The following is a 24,783-nucleotide window of genomic DNA, read 5'->3' on the forward strand; positions in this document are numbered from 1 at the left end:
TTCCTCCAGAGAGAACTGTTTTCCAAACAAGATACAGTTCTATCTCCTCATAAGGTTTTTATCACAGAGAGGGACTCGCTGACTAGCAGAAACTTGGAGTGCGCAGAGTTAAGAACACACACCTGGGGTGTCCCTAGAAGTCCTACTGCAGTATCACTAGGGACACTGTCTGGAAGCAGAACAGATTCTGGTGGCAAATTCTTCTTCAGTTAACACGGAGTTTTGGAAACCAACCAAAGAATCTAGTAATGTTGATATTTTTTTTCTAGTCGATATAGACCTGGAACTTTCTCATAAACATCTATGATTTAGCAGCCAGTACCAACAGCCAGTGACACAGTGGAAGTGGCAAGATGGGCTGCTTTCTCTCTTGATGTTATATAAAAGTTCATCCGCTTTTCTAAGCTGCCCACAAATATTTCACCAAGCAGTACACACCAAAATTAGACTGCATCATAACAGACTCAGCTTAAATGTATATATCAGTTTAAATGTTTTTTACCTAAAGGGCTCTGCAGTGCTGAGATTATTAGACCTTTTGTGGAGCGTTTCAGCTTTTGTACACTATGCCTCTTGGATCTATGAGGCCAGGAACGGTTAACCAAGATACTGTCTTTATTGGAACCTGAGAGCAAAGTTAGAGCTGCATGAATATTCAGACAGCTCAAGCTTCAAATAAGAAAAAAAAAAAAGCAAATGAATTAGCCATGACCTCAAATCTAGGTACCTAATTTTGGACCCATCTTGTTTGAATGAGATGTATGCAGAGACATGAGTAGTATAACTGCTTTGTGTGTTACCTTCTATTCAACGGCAGGAACATCCCATCCCTTTCAGTAACAAACTGCTGAGCCTGGCCTTATTTGCCCCTGAATGTCATGCACAATTGACTTTGCAAGTTTGAAAGCTGAAACTATTTGAGAAAGGAAATATCCTTGACCTTATCTGTCTAAGATTTTGTTTTCTTCTCACAATTAGCTTCTCAATATCATTGTGAGAAATTACTGTCTTGGATTATTGATTTAGTATTTCCTCAGTGGCATTTTACAGATAAAGGGACCAATAAAGACAAAGTAAAAGAGGACAAAAAAGAGAAAGAAAATTGTGTATGGGAGATGGCAATGATTTTGAGGGAAGTATTCCCTTGTGCACACCTATTCCCATCTTTACTGTTTTTGGAAGGTGTAACTTCATCTTAAAACTTACAGTTGTGATCCTTCAGCCCCCAACTTGTCATCTTACACTGTAATTTCAAGCTTCCAAACAAAAAAGAGGGATTTGGAGTGGGGTGGACAGAGAGATTTGGGAGGGGTAGAAGGAGAGATTTGGGAGCACAGCTTCATATCCACAGCTAAAGGCTTTTCTTTTTTTTTTTTTTCTTTTTTTTTTTCCTGGACATGCCAAACTGCCAGGTTTCAGGACAGTTGTCAGAAATCTGAGTTTCTGTAATCAGATGTTTAGTAGTCACAGACAGCCAACAGACAGCCTGAAAACCAGATGGTCTCTGTGAAATCCAGATGCCCTTTGTTCTAGTGGTGAGGGTGAAATGCAGGAGAAACTTCTCATCCCTTTTGGGGGACAACACTCCGTCCTCCCTGTTCATATTCCTTTCCATGCCCCTTGCTTCTTCTGTGGGTCCTCCTCCTTCTGCCTCTGTTGCTGTTGCTTCCAACAATGCTGAAGCCAGTTCTGTTGCTGCTGCTGTGGCAGAGCAGTCGAGTGAAGAACAGCAGCAGTGGTCACCACTGCAAATCCCTCCTGTCCAGGGCCATCTGTGTAAGTGCTGTCTCTGCAGAAATCAGGCCCTTTTTCTTTCCAAATTAAATTATAAGACTTTCTTCCCCACCTCAAGAAAAAACCCTAAGGTGTGGCTTCCTACTGGGCAGAAACCTTGGAATTGTACTAGTTGGCATGAACCAAAATTGTGCCAGGGATTGTGTTGATGATTAATTGGTGTGGATGATCCCTGTGCTCTGGCACTACTCAGTTTACTTCTAGAGAGGGAGCTAGTACAGCCCACCTCTTCCACCTCTGCAGCAGGACCATGACTCGAAATAGCGGAGCCACTGGCCTAGATGTCTTAAGGGGCTGAATCAGGTTGTTGGTGCACCTTTCTGTGAGGGAAGTCCCTAAGTTCAGGATATTTTAGGCATGAATGCTCACCCACCCCCCACCCCCCCCAAATAACTGCAGAAATCTGGGATCTATACTAAAACTCCTTGTCCAAAACCCTCTCTGATCTGCAGGCCTAAAGGTAGGTGAAATTCTCCCCAGGACTCAGCTAGCGTTGACCTGGAGTTGCATTATTTGCAGAATCTCTGTGCTTCAGGCATATTAGAAAAAATGTGGCCAAACAGTTCCACCCATTTGCAGAACAGGATTCCAGTATCTTGTCTGCTTTGATTTTGAAAAAGCAAGTGCTCTTGAAAACATCCTACATAATCCTCTTGTGGTTTCCTCCCACAAGGCATGGCAAAATGTCAGCTAGAAGCTAAGGAGGAAACTGGAAGTGAAAATATGTCATCGTGTTTAAAAGGGCTCTTCTTGCTTTCCATACAAATTAAAAAAAAAAAAAAAAAATGTTTGCTCCAGCATCATGCACTTGTATAACCTGACTGCACACTCACACCGGCTTCCCTCTCAATGAGGATTTCAGAGAGCTCCTGTGATGGATGCAGCAGGGTTCCAGCCATATGCACCCAGCCATATGCACCCCAAGTTGTTCTGTGGGGAGAGTAGAGACAGGCAAAGAGAAGCATTTCTGGGTTCACAGCCAAGGCAGGCACCACTTCAAGACTGCAGTTACTTATTTAGCATCTATAAAATTGACTGAGGAACCTACCTTTGGGCATCCAAGCTTGGAAGTTGTTTGGCTCAATTCATGAGTGTTTCTGTTAATATTTGCCTATTTTTCATTTTGAAAAGCAAGATCTTCTCACAATTAAATACCCTATGTAAACTCCTTTCCTGGCACATCTCCACCATGCCCATATGAATATAGTAGAAAAATGAAAATTTGATCTTACACCTGCACACCTATGCAATCTACAGTATCCTGACGTTAAAAATAAGCTGTTCTGGCTGCTCATTGGCTTGTACCAGATAGTATGTCCTCTAGGTTAGAAAGTCAGTGTCATACAGGCTTCATGAGTGTGTGTTGTGCTTGTGATTAATACATGTAAAAATATGAGGGTAGCAGGGCAACTCTACAATAATTTGAATACTGTGTATTTACGTAGTTATCGAGCCATGTCATGGGGGGCATTCACAGTGTCAGTTGCAGATATGCACATACCATCTAGGTCATCCAGACTCTCTGAGACTAACAATTCAAAGGCATGATTCATTTTATTCTAACACAGATGTTTCAAGTACAAGAATGTACCTAGATCTGCACTGAATATAAAAGCAGCGTAAAATGACTGCTCAGAGGCAGACGTGTATTGTAAATGTTGCAGGTTATACGAGATGAATTCTGCCCTGTGAGACCATCCTGGGTTAAATATTGAGGTATTTTACCCAAATTACTATTATTAGGCTAAATGGACAGTGCTCATTTAAGAAACCAAAACCGAAACAAAAAAACCCAAACAAAGTAATAAAATAAAATTTTAAAAAAAAAACCTTGAAAGTGTAACACTGACTCAAGGTAAGATACATTTCCAGACAATAAGCCTGCTTTGCTTCTACACAGAGTGGCTCTGGCTCTTGCGACGTCCAGCAAATAGATTTTCGACAGCAGGACTAAAAAGCCCAGGAATTGAGAAGACATAGGAATCTTAGACCCACCCCAGAAGTGCTGATGGATTACTGTCAGGGACTGGTGTTTGTAGCCCACAGCGACTGTTTGAAGTTAGATCTGTATAGATGATTACTTTGATAGATGCGCATGTGCTGTTTCACAATAGTTTCCTCTCCATGCCTCTACAGGTATTACAACCAATAAGCCATCACTCTTCAGAAGGCCATCTGCTTGCCGTTATCATGGATTTCTGAAGGAGACCTGCTGACAGCTGCGCCCACCAGTTAATCACAGGTTGTTGGAGCTGGGGCCTGCCCAGAAATGGGAGCGCACATCTCTTCCTGGAAAAGTAAAAGAATAAGGCCTGAGGCTTCAGGCATTGCAGTCAGAGAGGAGTATATGTAGAAAGTGAATTGTTAACATAGCTGAAACACATAGAAGTGGGAAAGGGACGTTCTGGGTCACTGAACCTTCCCAGCTGAAGCGCCAGACCTACTGTCATGGCCATACTGGTATCAATACCTGAGTTACTACCCTGAGGCTCACTCAGATGTATCTCCAAGTGCTGTATGCAGTGCTAGCTGAAATGCAGTCCATCGCTGGGTCATGTAGGCAGAAGTTGTCATGAACATCAGCATCTGCAGGTCTAGCCTGTCTCAATCTTCTGAGAAGCTGCCAGTTTACAAGCATAAATAAGCATTTATAACTTTTTTAAAAAATCCTGTAACATCTTTTATTTTTGTTGGTGACTCCTCTTCTGCAACAGGCAGAGCACACCTGAGTTCTTCTCCCTGTTGCTTTCCACGAATGTTAGGTTTTACTCATTCCCTTGCGTGATTTTGGAGCACGTGCATCCCATAAGTTCAGTAACTATACAACATGCTATTCATAATGAAAAAAAGATCTTGCAGACTGTTTTTCACAAGTTCATTTGTAGGATACACAATAGGTGAATTTACTAACCACGCCTGGAGGGGTATTTGTGCTCTTAAAAAGTTCCACATTGGTAGCTAAGCTCCTTTGTGGACCTAGATCTCTCCACATGCTTTTAGCCACACATCCTCAGGGAGATGTTTGGGCTCGAAAACACTTAAGCCTACAAGTGTCTAAACTAGGCATTCTCTTCTCACTTAATGCAAATGCCAGAAGTCTTTTCTATTCCAGCAGCAGAAGAGCAAGCTTTAAAGCTAACAGCTATCTCTGCAGTTCTCTGACTTCACAGGTGCCAGAGCGAGCACACTGCCCTGTCCAGATGGCTATCGTGTTAATGGTTTATTGCCCGCCCATGGGCAGCTTTTCTGGATGCACCCGGCAGCTTTTAACCTGTTGGGTCTGTTCAAAGTTTGGGTCCCTACACACTCCTAATGGTGAACTTCAGACGTGCTCAAAGCCAAGCTCGTGTCTTGCTGTCGAAATAACCTGCCAGCCTAGCTTCTGAGAGCGGCCTTGAGCTGCCTGCCACAAGCAGGCTAGGGAGGGACAAGCTGGCCAGCCCGCCAGCTGCCGGGCCGCTCGCACCGCCCCTGCCCGAACCAGCGCTTCCCCCAGCCCCCGGCGCACCTCGCAGCCGCAGCCGCAGGCGGAAGGTGCGGCAGGCGCGGCGCTGCTGCGGGCGCAGCTCCGACCGACCGTCAGCCCGCAGCCATTTGCTCCTGTGCGAGGGTTCAGCTGCACACGCTTTGTCCGGGGTGAGGTTTTGGGGGTGAGGTTTTTTGAGGTCCGGACAAAAGTCTTTACTGAAATCACGGCTGTGCCAGCCGGGCAGCCTCGGGCCGAGCCGCCAGCGCTGCGCTGGGCGCTGCGCTCCCCAGCATAACCTTTTCTCGCCGGTACCGGTTTCTTCTCGGGCAGCGCCGGTGCCCCCCGCGCTGCACCAGAGCACGGAGCGGAGGGCCGAGCCGGGCTGCTCTGCCCAGAGCCCTCACGAAACAGCTCATCGCCCAGGCAGGCTGGAGCAGGCACAGCTGCCCCTTCCCCCGGGTCCTGCCGTCGGGTCCCGGCCCGGGCAGGCACCGCCCACCCCTTCCGCCGGCGGGCCCGCCTCCTCCTCCCGGCAGCCCGCGGCCGGCATGGCGGCGCCCGGCGCGTAGGGCCGCACGTGTGGCCATCGGTGCGGGGCCGCGTCGCCAGCGGGGCCCGCGCCGCCATGAAGAGCAAGTCCTCAGCCCACAAGCCGGGAAACACGCACCGGGTGAGCACCCGCCCGGCCGCGCCGGGTCTCCGCGGTTGGTGGCCGGGGAAAGGGTCTGTAGGTCGTTAGTGGTAGCGGCCGGCTCCCGAGGCGGGGCGGGGGGGTCGCCGTGGGGGCCGGGGCGGGGGGGGCGCCGTGAGGGCCGGGGGGAGCCGTGAGGCGGGCGCTGTGGCGGGGCCGCTCGGGTCCCGTCGGCGCCGCGGGGGGTGGCGGCCGAGGCACCCGCCCCGCCGTGCGGCCTCTCCCCCTTCCCCCGGCACTCGGTGGCACCTCCGCGAGCCGAGCTGCGGCAGCCCTCATGTAGAAAACTGGCAGAACTTCATGAAAAATTGTACCCGGTGGCGACATTAACCTAAGCGTTGTCTCAAGGAAGGCGAGCGCTGGGCAGGCCGGGCCCGTTTCGCTGCCGTTTTTTAACCGTGTTGCAGAGACGTGAGCTGCGGGCCCTGGGGAGAGGGGCAGGTCTGCTCCTGGGCGTTTGAAGCCTTTTTTTTTTTTTTTTCCTTAAAATTCTGGTAGGGCTGTTTACAGGTCGATGGGTGCTATCTAGCAGCCCGCCTTTAGCCATGGCATTTCTGTTTGCGGTGTGCATGCTGTTGAGAGGGACTTAGGAGGGCCATTCTCGGAACTGAGCCAGAAACGTCTGTGTCCTTTCATTTTACAGTTTCTTACCTTTTCGGAGCGCTTAAGCAATGTTAACATCGATATTATTCATCGGATTGACAGAACTGGAAGCTATGCTGAGGTAAGAACAGCAATTGCGGTAATTTTCTGAAAGCACATCACAAGTAAATACACTCCATGAAAGATTCACTTAAGAAATTTATTTAGGAGAGAACTGGAAAGAAGCTCCTGCAAGAATTGCCTTTCCTAGAGCTTCATTTCATGCTTTGTTCCCCTTTACTTCTTCACCTGCTTCACAGTATTGCCATAGAGACTCTTTGGCCGTGCCACCCTGATGGCTTTCATGTGGCTGGTGGGTGTTTCTCATTGTGGGAGATGCAGCTGTGGCAGTCAGCGGTCCGAGGTTCAGACCTGCAGGTGCTGAGTAGTTGCAGTACCCACAGCATGTGTCTAAAGCATGAGTTTTTATAGATCGTAAAGAGCGTTCATTTATATGTGTCCTAGAGATCATCATTGTCATTATAGTGCTTTGCAGGTTGTTAAGTCCTGACCTGCTGGATTGTTCTTCTGAACTTCCCACTCAGTAGCTGTGAGGATGCCAAAGAAATCCCAATGCATTTGTGCTGGGTGGGGTATGGCTCAGCATCTTAGATTATCAAGGCCAGTCAACAGAGATACAAAAAGCAATTATGTAAACAAGGTCTGTCACCAGAAAATATTTTCAAATGTGTTTTGAATATAGAAAAAAAAATCTTATTTTGGGGGAGATTCCATAGCACCTTTTGAAATGAAGTCATCAAGATTCTGTGAAATATTCTTAAAATACTTAAGGCAATTGATAGTTTTCATCATTTGAACTGCTCATCTTTGCAGGCTATGTTCATTAGAGTTGGCAGCTATTATTGTATCTTTATTTTGACAGGAAGTTGAAACGTACTTTTTTGAAGGACTACGGAAATGGAGGGAACTGAACCTCACTCAGCATTTTGGTATGTCATATTTATTCATGTTTCCTGCTTTCCTTAAACTGTTAAAATATGTTTCTTCTGCATCCAGAGCCCAATGCAAGATTTTCTGTTGACTGGGTTTTAGACTGGGCTCTGGAGAGCTGCTGTTCTTTAACATTCTACATGTTTACCAGGAACTGGACTAGCATTCAGGGTTTCTCTTTTGTGCTTTGAACAGTGCAGTTCTACAATGAAGTGGCCAACAAATGCCAGTCCTTCAACCAGCTGGTTTATTACCAGAGTGACATAGTGCAGAGCCTGAAGACACATTTGCAAGTCGAAGGCAGTCTTGCCTACCAACCCCTGTTAGAGTAAGTATAAGGTGACAAAATGTAGTCAGAAACCTTGACGGTATTAGAAGTAAGCATGAGTCCACTGTGAGTGTTCTTTTTCTTTATCGCAGCTGAGGAAAATATAGCAACGAGATGCCCAAAGTGGTCATGTTTCCCTGATAGAGCTTTATGTTCTAAGTCTTAACAAAAACCCAAAACACCTATGACAAGGCAAGCAAATTAGCCCAAGTGCTTACTGAGTGTCAGACAGAATATTGATGTGCTTTGTTGGATGTTAGTCATTTATTTCATCTTGTTTACTGTGGTCTGCGTTATTTTTTTTTTTAATCTTAAGATTCTTGCCATCCACAGCTGCTTAATAGATGATATTTAAATAAAAGTGAGAAGTAAAGGTGATGCTCTTTCTTTCCAAAGAGACTGTGCTGGGTTATGCAATGTTTGACTACATTTTTATTGGTTTGTTTTTGAAATGCACTAATACTGGTGTATTTTCTGAAACGCAGCCTAGTGGTGCAGCTGGCTCGAGATCTTCAGACTGATTTCTATCCTCACTTTCATGACTTTTTCTTGGCCATTATCAAGTTACTGGATACACAGGACACAGAGCTGCTGGAATGGGCTTTTACCTCTCTTTCCTATCTCTACAAATATTTGTGGAGATTGATGGTGAAGGACATACACAATATATACAGGTAAAAACTGTACTTAATGTCTGTCTTGATCAGCAGTTATTACATGCTATAGAAATGTAAACACCACACAAATACATGGCTTAATGTTTAAATATACTTGTTAGCATGCTTTTGCAGCTTTCTGAGAGACTCGGAGCCTTTTTATCATACACAGCTCCTTTGAGAGCCTGCTGATTTTCATGGGCTTCTGTGTTGGAGGAGGCATGTGGGTTGGGCTTGCAGATTTGGGCCTTTGGTCCCCTTTCTGCCGGGGGGATAGGAGAGGAGGCATCCTCCTCAGCTGGCTAAGCAAAGCTCAGAAAGACACTGGATTGTCAGAGTCGTCTTGGAAGCCTGTGACCAAGTCTAAGTTCAACATAGATCTCTTAAGTGTCTGTCAAGTACCTCAGTCATAGCTGTATAGTTTCTGTCATTCTCATGTTGCAGACATCCAGGCTTATGACATTGAATGGATTCCTTGGAGTCTTTAGTTGTTCCTTTCCCATCATTTTCCCCTTTATTTTTTCCCCTTTTTCCTGTCTGTTTAGTGAGAGAGCAGATGGAGTATGCGCAGTTTTGTATGCTTTGAAACTTCTTGCAGCAGGATGCTGTGAGTGTGGAAGTTTGGCATAGGTTTGAAGGGAAACTGGCCAAGTTGGAGGGAGTTTCCAAATGCATAGGAGCCACTTATGGCTTGGGGAGTGCCTGAGCTGCAGGTGACAGAAGACTGATTTTGTGTGTGCTTTCTCAAACATCCACTTCTGGCTGCTGCTGTAGATTGAATACTGGGCTGGATGTTCCTGTGGCCTGACACAGTTATGACTGCTTGTTCAATCTTACATTACTGTGGTAGCAGGGCTTTTCATTTTGTCATAGCTAGTGGTCCATGTTGCTTCCTCCTCATTTCAATTTGGAACAGGTGAAGCAAAAGAGAGGTTACAGGTTTCCTCCCTAACCGAGCAAAAGCTGTCAAGCATGTTGAAAAAGCATCTGCTTGGCTGTGAATCTGAGACACCACTCGCTCTGCACTTAACATGTGGTGAGCCACCTGCAACTGTTACTGGTACTTACCAGCAAACTGCAAATATTTATCACCCCTATACATTGTATCTTTAGAAACTTTTAAGAGCACAGGAGAGTTTGTTAGCTCAACTGAAATACAAATCTGGCTTATCAGAGTCTAGTGTCACCAGCTGCTGAGTATGTATGTTGAAAATCTTGATGCTGCAGTTGAATCTGTGTGGATCCAGGGATTTTAGACATACTTCTGTATTCAGTTTAATTTGCCTGGCATTGTCATATGACCTTCTTTGCAAAACTGTTCTTTATCCAGGGAGAGTGGGACAGAATTTAGTTGAGGGAGGTATTTTCCCTCTCTAGGAGGACAGATTCTTAGTGTTTGTAAAAAGTGGCAACGTAAACTGCAAACATAGGTTTTAAAACCAATTGGTGGTAATTCTTGCATTGCCATTAAGACAGTGGATTATTTTGTGTCTTTGTAGCCTGTACAGCACCCTGCTGGCTCACCACAAACTTCACATCAGAAACTTCGCTGCAGAAAGTTTTGTCTTTCTATTGAGAAAGGTGAGGTGTTTAAACTATCTCCTGGTATCTCTTCTAATATCACTGTCTCCATTTTGTGGTTGCTCTTGGATTCAATGTGTAATACTAGGTTTCCTCCAGAGAAGGATTAACAAGGCCTGAACTGACATTCGTCATGTTCCAAATTGTCATTTTTATTGAGTGTTTTGTTTAGAATGTCATGCGCTTCATATCAGCAGTGGCAAATAGAGGCCTTGGCGCTCTGTGTTTTAAGAGCAGTTAAACCAAACATCTGTGGTTTGTTTATCTAAAATGACTAAAGTGATAACATAATCTTGAAAAAGGGAGGGGTTAATTTGTAAATGCAGATTTACTCACTGCTTTTTCACTAATGCTTTAAGGCCTTTGTAGAGCTGAAATTCATGTGACAACCTTTTTGCACTTCTGAAAATCGCAGTATATAATTTTCCCAGGCAGATCAATCAAGATCAGACAGCAGCCTTCAATGGAGTAAAGAAAGGGAGTGGTAGTTGTTGGCTTTTATTTAGTCAGAATATACAAAAGCCAGTATTTCTGGGACTGGCTAGCAAATTTGAGTATCCTCATCTTTGTCCTAAGTTAAGAGACCATAATAAAGCACATTTGTTTGATTGTTTTCAGAAATTGCTGAACTTCCAGTCAAATGCTCAGAAATGGAGGGCTTTAAAATCTTGGGCCAGACGTCCTTGCAGTATTCCCAAGTGTGGTTATGGTTTTGGATGACTGGATTCTGTGTTCAGCTGATACACGTCGCTTTCCACACCAGTGCAGTGATCTTTGTGTTTCAGCTGGGACCAGTTTAATGGTGTATTTATGCATATGTTTAAAATCCTAAGAATAATCAAAAACACATTTCACCTGCACTGATCTCAGTAGACCCGTGTACATCTTGGGGCCTGGAGGGCTCTTGTGACTGAATAGCTGACCATTTTTCTCCTTTCAGTTTCCTTGTGTGGTTGCAGAAATAAGGAGTTTGAACTGTTATGAGAAGGCAGGACTAGGAGAGTAATGTGGTGCTGTGGAGTTAGTTAATTGCCTCTATCCATATGGCAGCTCTGAATAGAAGATAACTTTTTTTTTCTCCTTATGTTTTGTAGGTTTCTGACAAAAATGCTGTCTTCAATTTAATGCTCAGTGACTTGGGGGAGCACCCCGAGAAGGTGGAAGGTGTAGGACAGCTACTTTTTGAGATGTGCAAGGGTGTTCGAAACATGTTCCATTCTTGTGCAGAGACGGTAATGACAAGAAAAGATTGCTGGTTTACATGTTACTGTAAAGGAGCCGTAGGCAGTGCTCAGTGAAGCCACTGAGTGTTTTCTTGTTCACTTCAGTGGTTACTTAGTGATAAGTATGCTGTTAGTTACTTAATAGGATCTGAAAGCCTCCTTGTAAGAATATTCTTTGAGATAGGAAGGTTGTTTTTAGTAATTCCTATATAATTAGTATTCCTGTATATTAAAATAGTACTGCTTGCTGGTATTTCAGATTTTAAGTGATAGTGTTGGTTTCTTCCCTGCAGTCATTCTAGAAAGAGTATCACTGGGATATGTTAGCAGTATATTGCACTAACTTTAGAATTGCTAGATGTATTTTCAAAGTATAAGGACATGATGTGCCCTTTTCCTGTGCAGGCTATGAAGTTAATTCTGTTAAAGCTGGGGCCTGTTACTGAAGAAGAAGTGGAACTACCATGGATAACTGTAGGAGAAGCCTTTGAGCGGATGATCAGATCAGCTGTAGTGCATATCCATAAGGAGCATTTTGGCATTGTCTTCAAGTGCTTGGAGGTACATTGATTTTGATTATTTATTTATTTATTTTTACTCATGAGAGACTGAAAAAACCCTGTGCTCTTACCAAGAAAAGGATTTGTGTTTTACTGGATCAGAACTGGGGTGTTTTTCTGCTTTTTTTTTTTCTGCTCAGTGTCATGTGCATGGGACAAATCCCAAACTGCTGTTGTAAGTTCAGTGACTCTGGTGAATGTGCTGTGAGTGAGAAACAAATTGCTGTGTGCGAGACTTGGAGCTTCAGTCCCATGACTGGGCAAGGAGGGTTTGTAGGATCTGCCTGTGCAGACATCATGGACCCATTGCAGGGGTGGGAAGGCTAGGGCTTGTATTGTATTGCTGAACTAGGTATATTGGTCATTCCAGAACTACTTTGTGACGGTAAAGGGAAGCTTTTTCCCTGCAGCGCTCTCTACAGCAAAGACCTGGGCTTAACCTGAAGAGCCAAGTTTAAGCCTCAGAGCCCAAGTACTGAAAATCACAAAGTGTTTTCGGTTTGGGTGTTCCTATGTTGCTGCTTGGAGGTTAGGCTCTGAGGTTTGAAGGCGCATAGCTGAGTGCCATGGGCTGTGCTCTGTTGGGTCAGAGTGATGTAGAATAATGAGCAAGGGCCTAGCAAATGTTTTTTACTTAACTGACCAACATTTAGATGTTTTCTAACTAGCTATTGGGATTTGTGAAGGGGCATTGAAGCCTTTTGGAACTGACAACGCCGTCTGTGTTAGTTGTGCTCCTCAGAGGGGTGAAATGGGAAACTGGAGGAAACGGTACATGTGAACTTCAGGGTAGTCCTTACAGCATGCATTAATAGTCCTATTTATTCCTTCTTGGAGTTCTTCCCTGTGACTGTCCATAGTTTCCCAGAAAATTCCATCCTGTTCCTCCTGCCTCACCCAGTATGATAGCAGTTACTGCCTGTCACTAGCTACAGAATTGTTTGCCACTGGATGTTTTGTATCTCTGGGATCTGAGACACTCAGCATCTGCAGTTGTGATGAAATCTTGCAAACTGGTGGCATAATTCCCTTTACTTTTAATGAGTCTTGGTTTTTTTCACCCTGGGAACCAGGGGCTGCATGGGGATTTCTTGCTCAGAGGGAAATATTCATGTAATCTATGGTAGCTCTCTAAATTGGGTTCAATTTTTAGGATCAAGGATGGGTGCTTATATCCCCTGGACAGAAAGGGACACTAATGGGAGTGATCCAGAGCAGCTCCATGGTCTGTATAATGTAGATGATACAAGTGATCTCTCAGCATTCCCATAAGCATAATGATGCCTGAAGTGTAAAAGTACCTAAGTTCTGATAATTCCAGTGAAAGCTGGGCACTTCCATAACATTGTGGGTCTGGGCCCAAGTATTTCTCTTTCTTCCTCTTTCCTATTTTGTATGTCATGAGTTGGCCTTTCAGGAGACACTCATCTTAGGAGGTATTTGTGTCTCTGTCCAAGGAATCTGGGATGTATGTGTTTACATAATGGGAATCACATAGTGTCTCTGCAACGTTTGGTTTGTTGAACATGAACGAGAGAGTCAACAATAGTCCGTTGGAAACACGAGGTGTTGATTCGTTAGAATGCCTTTCAAATAGCAGTAAGTGAAACAGCATCTGATCATTTCTCTGAAACAGTTTGCTTTCCTTTTTTGTTTAAACAGCAGTCACTGTTAGACTTGCAGAGGAAAATAACTAAGGCCAACTGCTGTCTGGCTTCAGAGCAGGTGGAAAGGATTCTGCAGGCTTATCTGATCCTAGTGGAACATGCAAATGGATCCAAAATTTCACTGCCTGAAGACGTCTGTCGGGTAGGTCAGACCATCACTTTGACTGATGTGCCAGAGAAGTATCAATTAAATATGGAAGATTTGTGGTCAGCTGAAGCACTCGTACACATTTCTGATGTGCCATTAGGCTCAGGATTTGAGTTGAGTGAACAGAAATGTTTGTTTTGAGGAGGACTACCTTGCTGATCCATTAGAATTTACTTCTGTACTGTAATGCTGGTGTAGTTCTCCTTTAAATGAGCAAGGGAGAAAGCAGGCTGCTGCTTCTAGAGACCAGTTCCTGCCATTGTGGAGGAGATGGAGACACCCATGTCAATGTTAGAGCAATTCTACCAGATTCACATACGTTTGACTGACCCCGTTGGGTTCAAATATAGGTTTAGTGCCTTCAAACTTTGACAGGGCTGTCAGGATTAATTTCTGTGGGCTGAAGCTTAGAACACCATGCCCTCCTGCTCCAGGGACTGTCCAGGTCATTCAGACCAGACAATCACTATCTTCATAGACTAATGTCAGTTTTCTCTCTTTCTTTTCAGATTTTAATAAAAATGTTACAAACACCACATCTCTCATCATCTTGCTGCAAGACCCTGCTGAACACCATTTCTGCATTCCTGCTGGCCGAGAATGTTTTGTTGCCTGATTCTTTGACCAGGGAAGCTGTTGAGAAGGTAACAAGGACAGCTGAAATCCCAGAGTTCAAGTTCCCTAGAGCAGGCTGATTTCAGGGCATTCCACTTGAGGCTAGGAAATATACTACAAGGTTCCCTTTAGCCTTCTTGCACAGATAAGGGAGAAACTGACCAATGCCTTAAATGCCTGCTGAGGTCTTGGGGCTCCTTGACAGTCTTACACAGACTGTCAGTGTAGCAATGCAACTGGCAGACACCTTTGCAGTGAAAACCAGGCTCTGATTCAAATACTTGCAGTCTCTGTAGAGAAAGGAGGGATAACAGACAAGGGACATGTTCTGCCGTAGATTATAAAGCAGGTCAGTGAATTGGACTTAGTGAAAAAAGTACATTTTAGTGAGCATGGCTTAGCCTTGTGAACAAGGTTCAGGCAAGCACAGTCTGATGTAGAAAGTAGAAGGACAGACACGTTTCAGTACTACCACTGCTTCTGAAGCTTTGACAGGATTAGCTGCACGCAGTGTTGCAAAGATTAATAGGAGATGCTACTATGCAGTCTGAGTCTTTAATTTTCTGTTACAGTACATTATAATTTTGCAATTTACAGTGTGGACTGTTGTTATATATATACTGTATAGTTGTACTGTGTGTATAAAAAATACTTGCAAGGGAAGGTGTCGTGATTTATAATGGGAAAACAAGGCTGTTGCAATTGTTTAAAAAAGATGAAATTTCATCTGGTCTTCAGTGTTGGCTTATGTTGAAGTAATATTGGGTCTGCCTGTGGCACGAGTCCAGTTTCACTCAGGAAACATGGTCCTTCAAACATCTGAGGATGTTTTTATGGGCTTTTGTTAAACTGGAGGAGGCTTAAAGCTGTTCTTGTCTTCTGAAGGGTCTGGGAAAGAAAGGTCTGGGTGCGTATTTCTATGTGGCACATCTCAGCATTGAGGAGCACTGATTCTGGGTATCTCAAAGGACCATTCCTTTCTTGGGTCCTTCAGAAGCACAGAGGTTGGCTCTGCCCATGAGGTGGTAAACTTTCTACATCCTGCTATGCAGAAAAAATGGGGAGTTGAAAGGTCTTTTGGGCCTAATTTTTTTCCTCACAGTTGGTGTGTCTATGCTGCGGTCCTAGAACTTTCAGCTTACATTTTCCACATCACACTAAAGAGATACCTAAGCTGGCTTTGCACAGAGCCAGCTTGGATCCTGGAGGATTTGTTAAGAGTCGTGTCAGCAGGGTCTGTTAAAAAGGACTGTGGTCTTCTCTACCTGAACTGTCACTGGAAACTATTGCTGTGTGTGCCTGAACTAACAAGCCTGCTAGCCATGAATGGAGTATCAGGCTGGATGTCTCAGGTTCAAAGCATGGTTGATCCATAAACCAGAAAAATGTCCCGTGGGTAGTGGAGAGCCGACTATGAAATGTATCTTGTTATTGTGTTCCTGTTGACCTTTCATTTACGTCTTACAGGTATTTGCAAGTAGATTTGAATGGCACTTTCTTTTGGACTTCTCCGAAGCAATGTTCACAATGAAGCAATTTGAGAGGGTAGGTGGAAGCTTTTGTGCATTTTGTTTTTCTTGCCAAAGGGAACAACTGGGAAATCCATAGTACATTTACCTGCTTTGTATGCTGAAGCATTTTTGTGTATTGACATGCTGTGTATTTATACTTCTGGTGTGGTCTGGTAAGAATGAAAGAGGTTACTTATGCCACTGTGTTGAATTTTGGTAACGGTGCTCAGGGTTAGAGAAGGTGACAGGTATCAGCGCTCACAAAAAGAAGCTTGTTTGTTGGGAGCTAAAGGGGTGGGCTTGTGGATGGGATGAAGAGAAGGAGTTCTGGAGAAGGTAAGTGGAAATGAAGAATAAGGGATGTCTGGCAGGTCAGGCCTGGAACTGGTGATCTGGGAGGAATCAAATTAGTTAAAATGAGTAGGAGGTGAAAGTGAAGTTGGGGGATCTGGAATGTCCTGATGAGACTAAACTTAGGGCAAACTGAGTTTCTGCATCAAATCTCCGTCCCTGCTGGGGTAAGAGGATGTCTGTGTGCTGGTATCTTGGGGCACCAGGACTGATAAGTTTGGTGCTTTGCTGGCTCATTTGTGTTTGGATTCCTCTGTGGCTAGTGTCTTGTGTTTTTTGTGGATTTGATCATGATTAAAGAGGCTTGCCAATCCTTGACTTTTTTTTTTTTTTTTTTCCCCTTTGTCCCTTCAGCATTTTCTTCCATGCTTTCTAGAGTACATTGAGCGTTGCTTCTCTGGCACAGATACCCTTGCAAAGGATGAGGCAATGGCAATTCTGGCTAAACTCATTCTGGTGAAAGCAGAGCCTCCTACCGTTGGTTCAATGGCATTTGAAAAGTACCCTCTCGTTTTCACTGAATCATCAGTCAGGTGAGACTTCTCAAGTTTAGCAAACACTAGATATGTCCGCATGGCTGCAGGCTTGAAGGCAGTGAAGAGCTACATAAAAGTTGCCCCCCAGTATTTGCTGGAGTTGTGTAAATGGCAACGTTACTGGCAGATTTGCAAACCAAGTGAATACGGTAGGATCCCGTTTTTCTTTCTGAGATTATTTGAGAAGAGATACTGCTCTGGAAAGGCTATCCCTGATGTAGAAAGACTAGTGAGTGTTGTGGTAGGTGTGTGATGGAGATTTGTTACACCAACATGCATGCTGCATCGTTGGACAGTTAATCCTTGTAGTGATTAGTAGTGTAGCTGCAGTCCAGGTTGTCATCATTACTAACCTGCCAGTGCCCCATCTTTCTTTCCTGTATGCATGCATCTTGCCCAGGAGCTTTCTTGGCAGCAGTACTGTAGTCTTACCATGGAGCACAGGTGGATACCAAGGGGCATGTAATTAATACAGATACAGCAGTGTGCTGGCACAGCTTGACTGCCTCTAGTTGCAAAGCTAGCTTTTTTGCAATGAAATGGTGGTTTTCACCCCTGGAGCCTCTTTGGAAAGATTTGAGGTAACCACTGTCAAGCACAGAATGACCGTTACTAGTCTACTTCTAATGATTGTTCTAATCATTCTAGCTCAGATAATTCAAAACTTTCACCTGCAGAGTGATGACTTGTATTGCCTTTTATATAAGGTTTTATTTTTCCTAAAAGTAATCCACTCTGGGTTTTTTTCCTATTCGTATTTAATAGAGTAGAGGTATTAGTGTCTAGAGAAAGAAGGCTGAGTCAAAATAATTAAATTTGGGGGTTTCCCCCTTGTTTTCTTTCTTTATTGATCTCTCTGGATTTTCAGTGGTATGGAATACATAACTGATCTTGGGACTTTTTTGTGTTCCTGCAATGTCAGTGGTAGAAATTAGGGCTGGGAGACATCTCAAGAGTTGCATATCCCACCTTCTACCTAGGATGGAGTTAAGTCCCAAATCAGTTCTGAAAGATGTCTGACCAAATTGTTACTAAATTCTGGAGATTCCCCAGCTGTCCCTGACAGTCTGTGCCAGTACTTTGCTGTCTTTATGGTTACACAGGTATTCAGTGTTTTTGTTGGGGGCAAGGGTTTCCCTCAGTCCTCAGTGTGTGAACTAAACTTCCTTTTCTGCAATTTGAATCCACTGCTGCTTATCTTACCTGCAGGGAATGTAAACAGCAGAGTATTTCTTTTTCTATCCATCTGCCTTTTACAAATAACAGGCTTTGATCATCAGAAACATCTGAAACCTTCTTTCTCTGGACCAACAATCCTAATTCCTTTAGGTTTATCTCATAAATTTTGTTTCTTAAACCTCTAATGATTCTTGAGGATGTCTTTTTGTTAGCTTGAAGGGTGGAGCTTATGCAGCCTTCTGACTGTGGTGTTGCAAGCACTGGGTGGAATGGAAAGATTGCTGTCCATGGGGTGTGAAGTACTCCTGTTCATATGTTGCAGTATGGTCCAGTCCTGCAGATAGGCTTGTTGATTTGGGCTCAGCTTGCGGTTCCTTTTAAGTCCTCAAACTTTTACCTTACTGGTTGTTTTTTGTCATCCATTAGTCTTATCTGTGTCAGCGTGCTCATGATTTATTAACAGTAATTACAGAGACAACTTGCAGGTGCTCATAGAGGCTGTATGTCCTAGTTATGAGGCTGCCCAGCTGAGAACGAGTGTCTTTCCTTCTAGAAATATTAGTTAAACTTGAAATACAGACCTGACATTTCTTGTGGGCCATGTTTTATGCTTCTCAGCATGACTAGATGGTGCTTTGTGTGGACGACATTAAAAAGAAAAAAAAACCCTTGGGTTGTCCAAGTCCTTTTTGCTAGAAGTAGCAAAATATAATTTTGAATATCTTGGGAGGAAAAGGAACAATCTCTGATATGCAGTGGTGGGTTACTAAAAAGTTTCGGTTTATTTGTAGCTCTAATACAAGGCAACAAACATGTAAAAGACAAGGAGGAAAGGCAGAAGTACCGGTGTTGGATCATGTACTGTCTTTAATCCATTTACAAGAGAAGGAAGACATCACTGACCTTTCACAGCCTTGGGTTGCCTTGGTTGTACTGCCACATATGAGGTAAGTGATATTTTAAGATACTGTTGTCATGTATTTCTGTAATACTGTCTAGTTCACTGTCTGTCAGAAATCATTTTAGTAAAGTAAGAACAACAATTACTAAACCTGTTTAGGGGAAGCTGGGGTTAGAAGGTGGAAAAATGCTGTGTGGCAATACTATAAGTCAATGGTAAAGTCAGGAATACAATATCATTTTCTTGATTGCCTAAATTTAGTACTCTAGTACGTAGACACGTTCTTGATACATTCCAGTTTCTGTGTTTTAAGTGCTGTGCTTTCTGGGCAGTGGGTTTTTCAGTAATTATGGTGTTCTTGCATGGAAGGAATAGTTGGAAAGAAGGTGCATTGAATGCTACAACTTAAATTGTGAATTGGAAACAGCAAAAATGGTTTGCTGCTGGTTTCAAACTTTGGGTGAGCTCTCTGTAATTTAATACCACATAGATGTGAAAGAAAGCTTTTGTATGTGTGTAGGTGTCAGTGTAACAAAGGTAAAAGTCTTCCCGTTTATTTTGGACAGACCAATGGACAAAGAAAACGTTCTGCCCCATGTGACAAGTTTTATAGACTCTCTCTTCACAGCCATTGACAAAGGAAGCCTCTGCAGAGGTCAGTTAAGGTTATATCCTGTTTATTTGCTTTTTGTTGATATACTAAAAAAAAAAGTATAAACACAAAGCATGAAAATGAATAGCAGTAGGATTGTTTCCAAATTTATTGACCAGCTCAAGTAAAACTAGAAAAGCAAAGCCTGGGAGGAAACACCCTCCAGCAAACAATTCTGCATTTGCTGTTGGTAATAATAATGGGGCAGCAGATGTTCTGCAAAGTGGAGGACAGAGATAATTGGGAAGGAGAAAAGAAAGTGGGCAAAAAAGAAGATGGAAATCAATGTAAACCAGATCCAGGTTGATGCTCCAATTAGACTACCACAAACCTATAGTGCAAAGTTTGGGACATCACCACCTCTGACTGAAGTGACGGCACCAATTCTAAAATCCCTCCAGGCATAGGTGATCGCTAGTTGTCTTCCCTCTCTGGCCAGAAAAAAAGTGTTTTAACCGAGCTTGCATTGAGCAGGGCAGGTGCTACTCATGGGATTGCAAGTGTTTGGCCTTGTGTCAAAGTATGAGCAAGTGTTGGAATGCCCCAGGTTCAGTGTTCGTTGTTCCTTGGTTTGAAAGAGCTTGTCTAGAGTCTGGCCTTTTCCCTTTATAAATCTCTTTATTAACATTCCTAAATGTGTCTGCCAATTGGCTCTGTTGCCTTTTCGTCTAGTCTTTGTCAAGCATGGTCCTTTTTGATTTAGCCTTTTCTTCTATCCTGTTTGCAGGGTTTGCATGCTTGTTGTGATTGTGTTAGTCGCAGTGTACTTACCCTAGAAAAGGAATACCCAAACTTTCTTTTCTTGGGTCTCATCTTTGGTGGTATTAGGAGCAGCTCTACACCAGCTTTGTGCGTGTGTGTGCACACGCATGAGGCACATTGCTGTTTCTTCCTTTGCCCACAAAAGAAAACAAATGCAACCTCAATCCTACACTTCTGCCTCCTGTCTTCCCATCCTACGCATCTTTGCTTGATTTTCCTCACCCTTCTCCCAAACTGAAGTTCCAGGACACTTTCTTCATCCTCTGGCATTCTTTCCAGCTCCACGATCTCTGCAAGTCTTTCACCTTCTACTAGGACTCCAGCTCTTCTCACTGCCTGTGCAAGGCACACCCCAGCCCTGTGCTCCCTATTTGACCTGCCTGGCCTCTGAGGCAAAGTGCAAGTCCCAGAACGGGGTGTTTTTCCACAGTTGCTGTGGAGTGCAGGGAAGCTGGCTTGTGAACTGGGACAGAGCAACAGCGGCTTACCCCTGGCAGCTGTTCAGGGCTAACTGCCTGTATGGAAGTGCTTACCCTGTTGATCGTATAGGTGCGTTTGTAGTGAGGTGGGAGCCACTGTCTTTGTCCAGCAGAGGCATACTACTGCCAAATGATGTGCAGATTACAGTTTGGGAATATGAGCCCTTACATTATAGATGCAGAAAGCTTCATCCTGCTATTGCTTCTTGTTTCTTCTTACTTTGAGGAGCCCCTTAAGAGAGTGGTGTACAGAGGGTGGGCAGGATTCATCATACACCTGGGGAATTAAGCAACTTTTAATAGAGGGTCTTTTAAAAGGAATAAATGGGAAGTGGATGCTCACTTCCCCTTCTTTTCCATTGCAGCTGGCAGAATGTAAGAAAATTATATCCTTTAGAAACTTTTTTCAGTTTGCCTGGATTAGAAGCAGTGTTTCTTCTGCTTGGAAAGAGATAGAGGAGAGGGGAATTTTTATTTTGTATTGTTTTTAAACAACCTACTTGCTAACTTAGGAGTGTCAGAGGAAGGCAATTTTCCCTCCTCTTTTCTTGCCTGGAAGGGCTTTGGCTCTCCTGTGCTTCTGGAAAATCCTCCATGCCTAAAGGAGGTGAAGAGGTTTAGGAAGGAAACGTGATTGCTGTGACAAAATTCACCAAACCCACTTTCCATTCACTAACAAATATTCAGTCTTCAAGTACATGGGACAGCTCTGAAGTAGTGCATTGCCAAAAGTGCCAGAGTTTATAGGCACTTCTGGGGAAGCATCTTTTTGCTTCTATTTTGCTGCATTAATATCAGTTTGGGCATAATTTCTGAGTGCCTTTTATAGTATAGAAGTCTAAGATTTCTGCAACAGTGCTTAGCTCCAGATCTCTGCTCTCTATGTATGCATGTGTGATGGAAACAAATGCAAACTGGGAGCTGCTTGCAGCTTTCAATGCTGGTTCACTGGAGTAGGCACTTACTTTGATAGCCAGAGGAGCATTTCCTTTATGGGTTATGATAATGGCTAGAAAATACACGTGCCAGTTCTGGAATCCATGTTACCGTATTTCTGTGACTCCAGCCATTTCAGGATGGGTAAGCACCGTACAAACACAAGTCATTGAAAGCTGAGTAAATACACAGGCTGTTCTTGTTCTCTTTCTGCTCCAGGAAGCCTGTTTGTGGCCTGCCAAGCTGTAAGTACTCTTCTTAGTTTGGCAGACTCCTCTGAAATACTCCATTTGTTACCTGTGGAGCGTGTCAAGAGCTTGGTGACGTAAGTAAACTCTGCCTGTTCTGTGCTCCTTCATGATTCTCCTTGGTATGGAAAAGAGTTGATGTTGCCTTTATGTAGGGACTTGTTACATGCCTCTTCGTGTGTTGCCCGTTGTGTTACGCCAGCACATTGCTTCAAGGTTGTGGTTAGGTAAGGTAGCAATGTTGCAGGCACTGTTTGTTTGGAGAACTAAGTAGATGTATGTTCCTGTTCAGCGAAGCTTTCTTAAACAGCTGCAGGGTAGTATGTCAGGTAAATTGGTTGTAGTTTTATCTAGGAGTGCTACATTTAGTACCTGTTTGTTATATTGTAATGATAAGAGACATGAACAGCGCCTTCTGAATTGTGTCAAAAGCCTAAACTTGCGCAGTCTGCTGGTGGTTTAGGGTTTCCACCATGTTCTTACATACCCATGCGTGTGATGGCTTCACAGTGGGAGGAGGTTTTGTATGCTCAGTTTTATTTATTGTAACTCTGTTCTACTTATAATTGGCACACATAACTGAGTGGCTGGAGGGATCGAGGGAGGCTTGATCTTCCTCCAGCAAATCCTGCTGAACTTGTCATCTCCCATCACTGTTGAGCTGGAGCATCTCCAAGGCTTTGGTGGCTTGAGCTTCAGAACATCCTCTTTCAGATAGGAAATCATGGTGCCCATGTCTGAGGCATGATGGAGTTTAAACAGCTTGCCCAGATCAGGCAGGAAGTCTTGGCAGGGAGCTTCAGTCTAGTGCTCTTCTGCCAGCTCTGGGCTGGGGATGTGAAACCCGCTGAGGAAGGGATGTAAGGTAGCAGGGGGTTTCCCTGGTCACTGACTGGGCACCTGGGCAGCAGGCAGCAGCCCTTGTCTGACCTATGCAGATTTGTTTTCTGGCACTCTGTGTGTGTGAGTCCGTCCTGCTAGCCCAGCTTGACAGGCCTGATTAATTCAAAGGAGGAATCTCATGCCTCTTGGGCTATCATAGGTAATTGAGCTTCGAGACTGTAAGCCAGTATGATGGTGGAGTTTGACTTCACCGGTCTGCTGGTGCCAGCAGAGTCTGAAGCCATGTGGAATTTTCCTCTAATATTGTCACTACTGCCTTATTTTCCATAGCTATATTGTTGCAGTGCTCGCTGTATGCTAATAAAACACACTGTTGTTTTAGCACTTTCCCTTCAGACCCCTCTGCGTTGCTGTTGGCTGATCTGTATTACACGAGGTTGGCATTGTGTGGCTGCCAGGAACCCCTTTCCCAAGGGAACCTAATGGACTTGTTTGAGAAGTTGCACCCTAATATTTCCACTGGTGTTTCTAAGGTAATCACTTACAAATTGTCTTGTACAAGCTCAATTATTTTAAACAATGTAATTTAAGAGTAAACGAAGTTAAATGATAAAGGCTGAAAGAAGAAACATGAGACCGTGTAAAGCTATTACTTCCATAGTATCTCTTTAAGACTGTCTTTCTAAGAGGCTGCTGTGGGGCATGAGTTAACAGAGGTTAACTTTTAGCCCTGCAAGGCTTGCCTCATCCCTGGAGGTGAATCAGAGCAGGAACCTAATGTATTCATTTTGAATCGCCTGCTAGACTACAGGAGCTCATCCGTTTCTCAACTCCAGGAGGAACCTAGTGAAATCAGCCTCCTGTGCAAAACATTAACCTCTGTGTGGATATGTATGTGTCTGCGTATGTAGCCTGCGTTCTCCTGCACGCTTCTGATGTTATGTTTCCACTTTGCATAGGTCCGGCTGTTGACTGTTCGAATTCTTAACCATTTTCAGAGTCCACCTTCTACGCAGATTGAGGTAGGGCTAAAACTTTTCATTTGACATTTTAAAGCCATCTGTGTTTGATGTTCTGTGTGAACTGTTTTCCACTTTGCAGGAAGAAAGTATGTGTCTGGTAGAGGTTGTCCTCTGCTTTTGTGCTTTCATGTTCCAGTTTTATCCTTTTTCCACCTGCCTCCTGATGTTTTCATATGTGTGAGTTTTGGTGCCTAATGGTGGAAACCAGAGCAAGTCCCTTGACTTTGTTCTTTGGTCCAAAATGGCTGGGCCTTTGTGTAGGTTTGTTGAAATACCTTTCAGTGAGAATAAGATTTGCATACAAAATGTGTGTCACTTGTTTGTTCAGGGTGATGGCACAGGGGAACTCCAGCCAATATTTGCCACGCTGCTCCAAGCAGAACTTGTGCCAGCAACAGTGAATGATTACAGAGAGAAACTTCTCCATCTGAGGAAACTAAGATGTGATATAGTGAAGTCTGCAATACCAAGTGGATCTTTGCAGGAGGTCAGTGGTTATTGTCAAAAAGCTGTTGTCGCATTCTTTTATTCCAAGAGATCGTTCTTACTCCATCACATGGATTGCAGAGTTTTTAATAAGTGATTTTTTTATGAACTCTTAGGTCCCAGATTAGGTTTTAGAAAACTTACTTGTTAGTAGGGATCACAGCTCCCATTGTCCTTGGGACTGTTGTGTTCTTTCGTGTATTTAGTCGAACAAGAGTAGTATCTAGGTAAATGGCCCACAACCAGATTAATCAGGTTCTGATATTGTGGAAAGGAAGGCAAATGTTTCCAGGGAGAAGTGAGTCATGACAAAATTTAAAATCATGACTTTGCCATATCATCAGCATGGTGGGACTCCCACTGGAGAGCCTGGGTTCTGAATCTTGCTGCAGGGTGAGAATCTTGTATGCCTGTGACTGTTGAATCTCCTCTGCTGCTGAGCTAAAGGGGAACTCGCTTTCTAGATGTTGGAAGATTCACAATTTTACAACTTTAAATGATTGTGGATTTGGTAGGAGGGTTGGGAGTTTTTATTATTGTTTTTCTGGCTGT

The 24,783-nt window shown here is 43.8% G+C and overlaps 1 protein-coding gene across 1 annotated transcript in view; it reads left to right on the plus strand.

The window, feature by feature from the left end:
• Nucleotides 1–5,784: 5,784 nt before the first annotated feature.
• The window catches only part of UTP20 (UTP20 small subunit processome component), a 65,033-nt gene continuing 46,034 nt past the window's right edge, over nt 5,785–24,783 (plus strand). Inside the window, exons 1-18 of the mRNA XM_055710974.1 lie at nt 5,785–5,933; nt 6,598–6,678; nt 7,480–7,546; nt 7,743–7,875; nt 8,361–8,549; nt 10,031–10,112; nt 11,207–11,344; nt 11,741–11,896; nt 13,558–13,704; nt 14,220–14,354; nt 15,793–15,870; nt 16,542–16,720; nt 18,694–18,849; nt 19,370–19,458; nt 21,852–21,957; nt 23,106–23,256; nt 23,683–23,745; nt 24,074–24,232. Coding sequence (XP_055566949.1) covers nt 5,889–5,933; nt 6,598–6,678; nt 7,480–7,546; nt 7,743–7,875; nt 8,361–8,549; nt 10,031–10,112; nt 11,207–11,344; nt 11,741–11,896; nt 13,558–13,704; nt 14,220–14,354; nt 15,793–15,870; nt 16,542–16,720; nt 18,694–18,849; nt 19,370–19,458; nt 21,852–21,957; nt 23,106–23,256; nt 23,683–23,745; nt 24,074–24,232 — 2,154 coding nt within the window. The 5' untranslated portion in view covers nt 5,785–5,888. The remainder of the gene's footprint in view (nt 5,934–6,597; nt 6,679–7,479; nt 7,547–7,742; nt 7,876–8,360; nt 8,550–10,030; nt 10,113–11,206; nt 11,345–11,740; nt 11,897–13,557; nt 13,705–14,219; nt 14,355–15,792; nt 15,871–16,541; nt 16,721–18,693; nt 18,850–19,369; nt 19,459–21,851; nt 21,958–23,105; nt 23,257–23,682; nt 23,746–24,073; nt 24,233–24,783) is intronic.

The sequence above is a fragment of the Falco cherrug genome, chromosome 5 (assembly GCF_023634085.1).
Source record: "Falco cherrug isolate bFalChe1 chromosome 5, bFalChe1.pri, whole genome shotgun sequence".
Lineage (NCBI taxonomy): Eukaryota > Metazoa > Chordata > Aves > Falconiformes > Falconidae > Falco > Falco cherrug.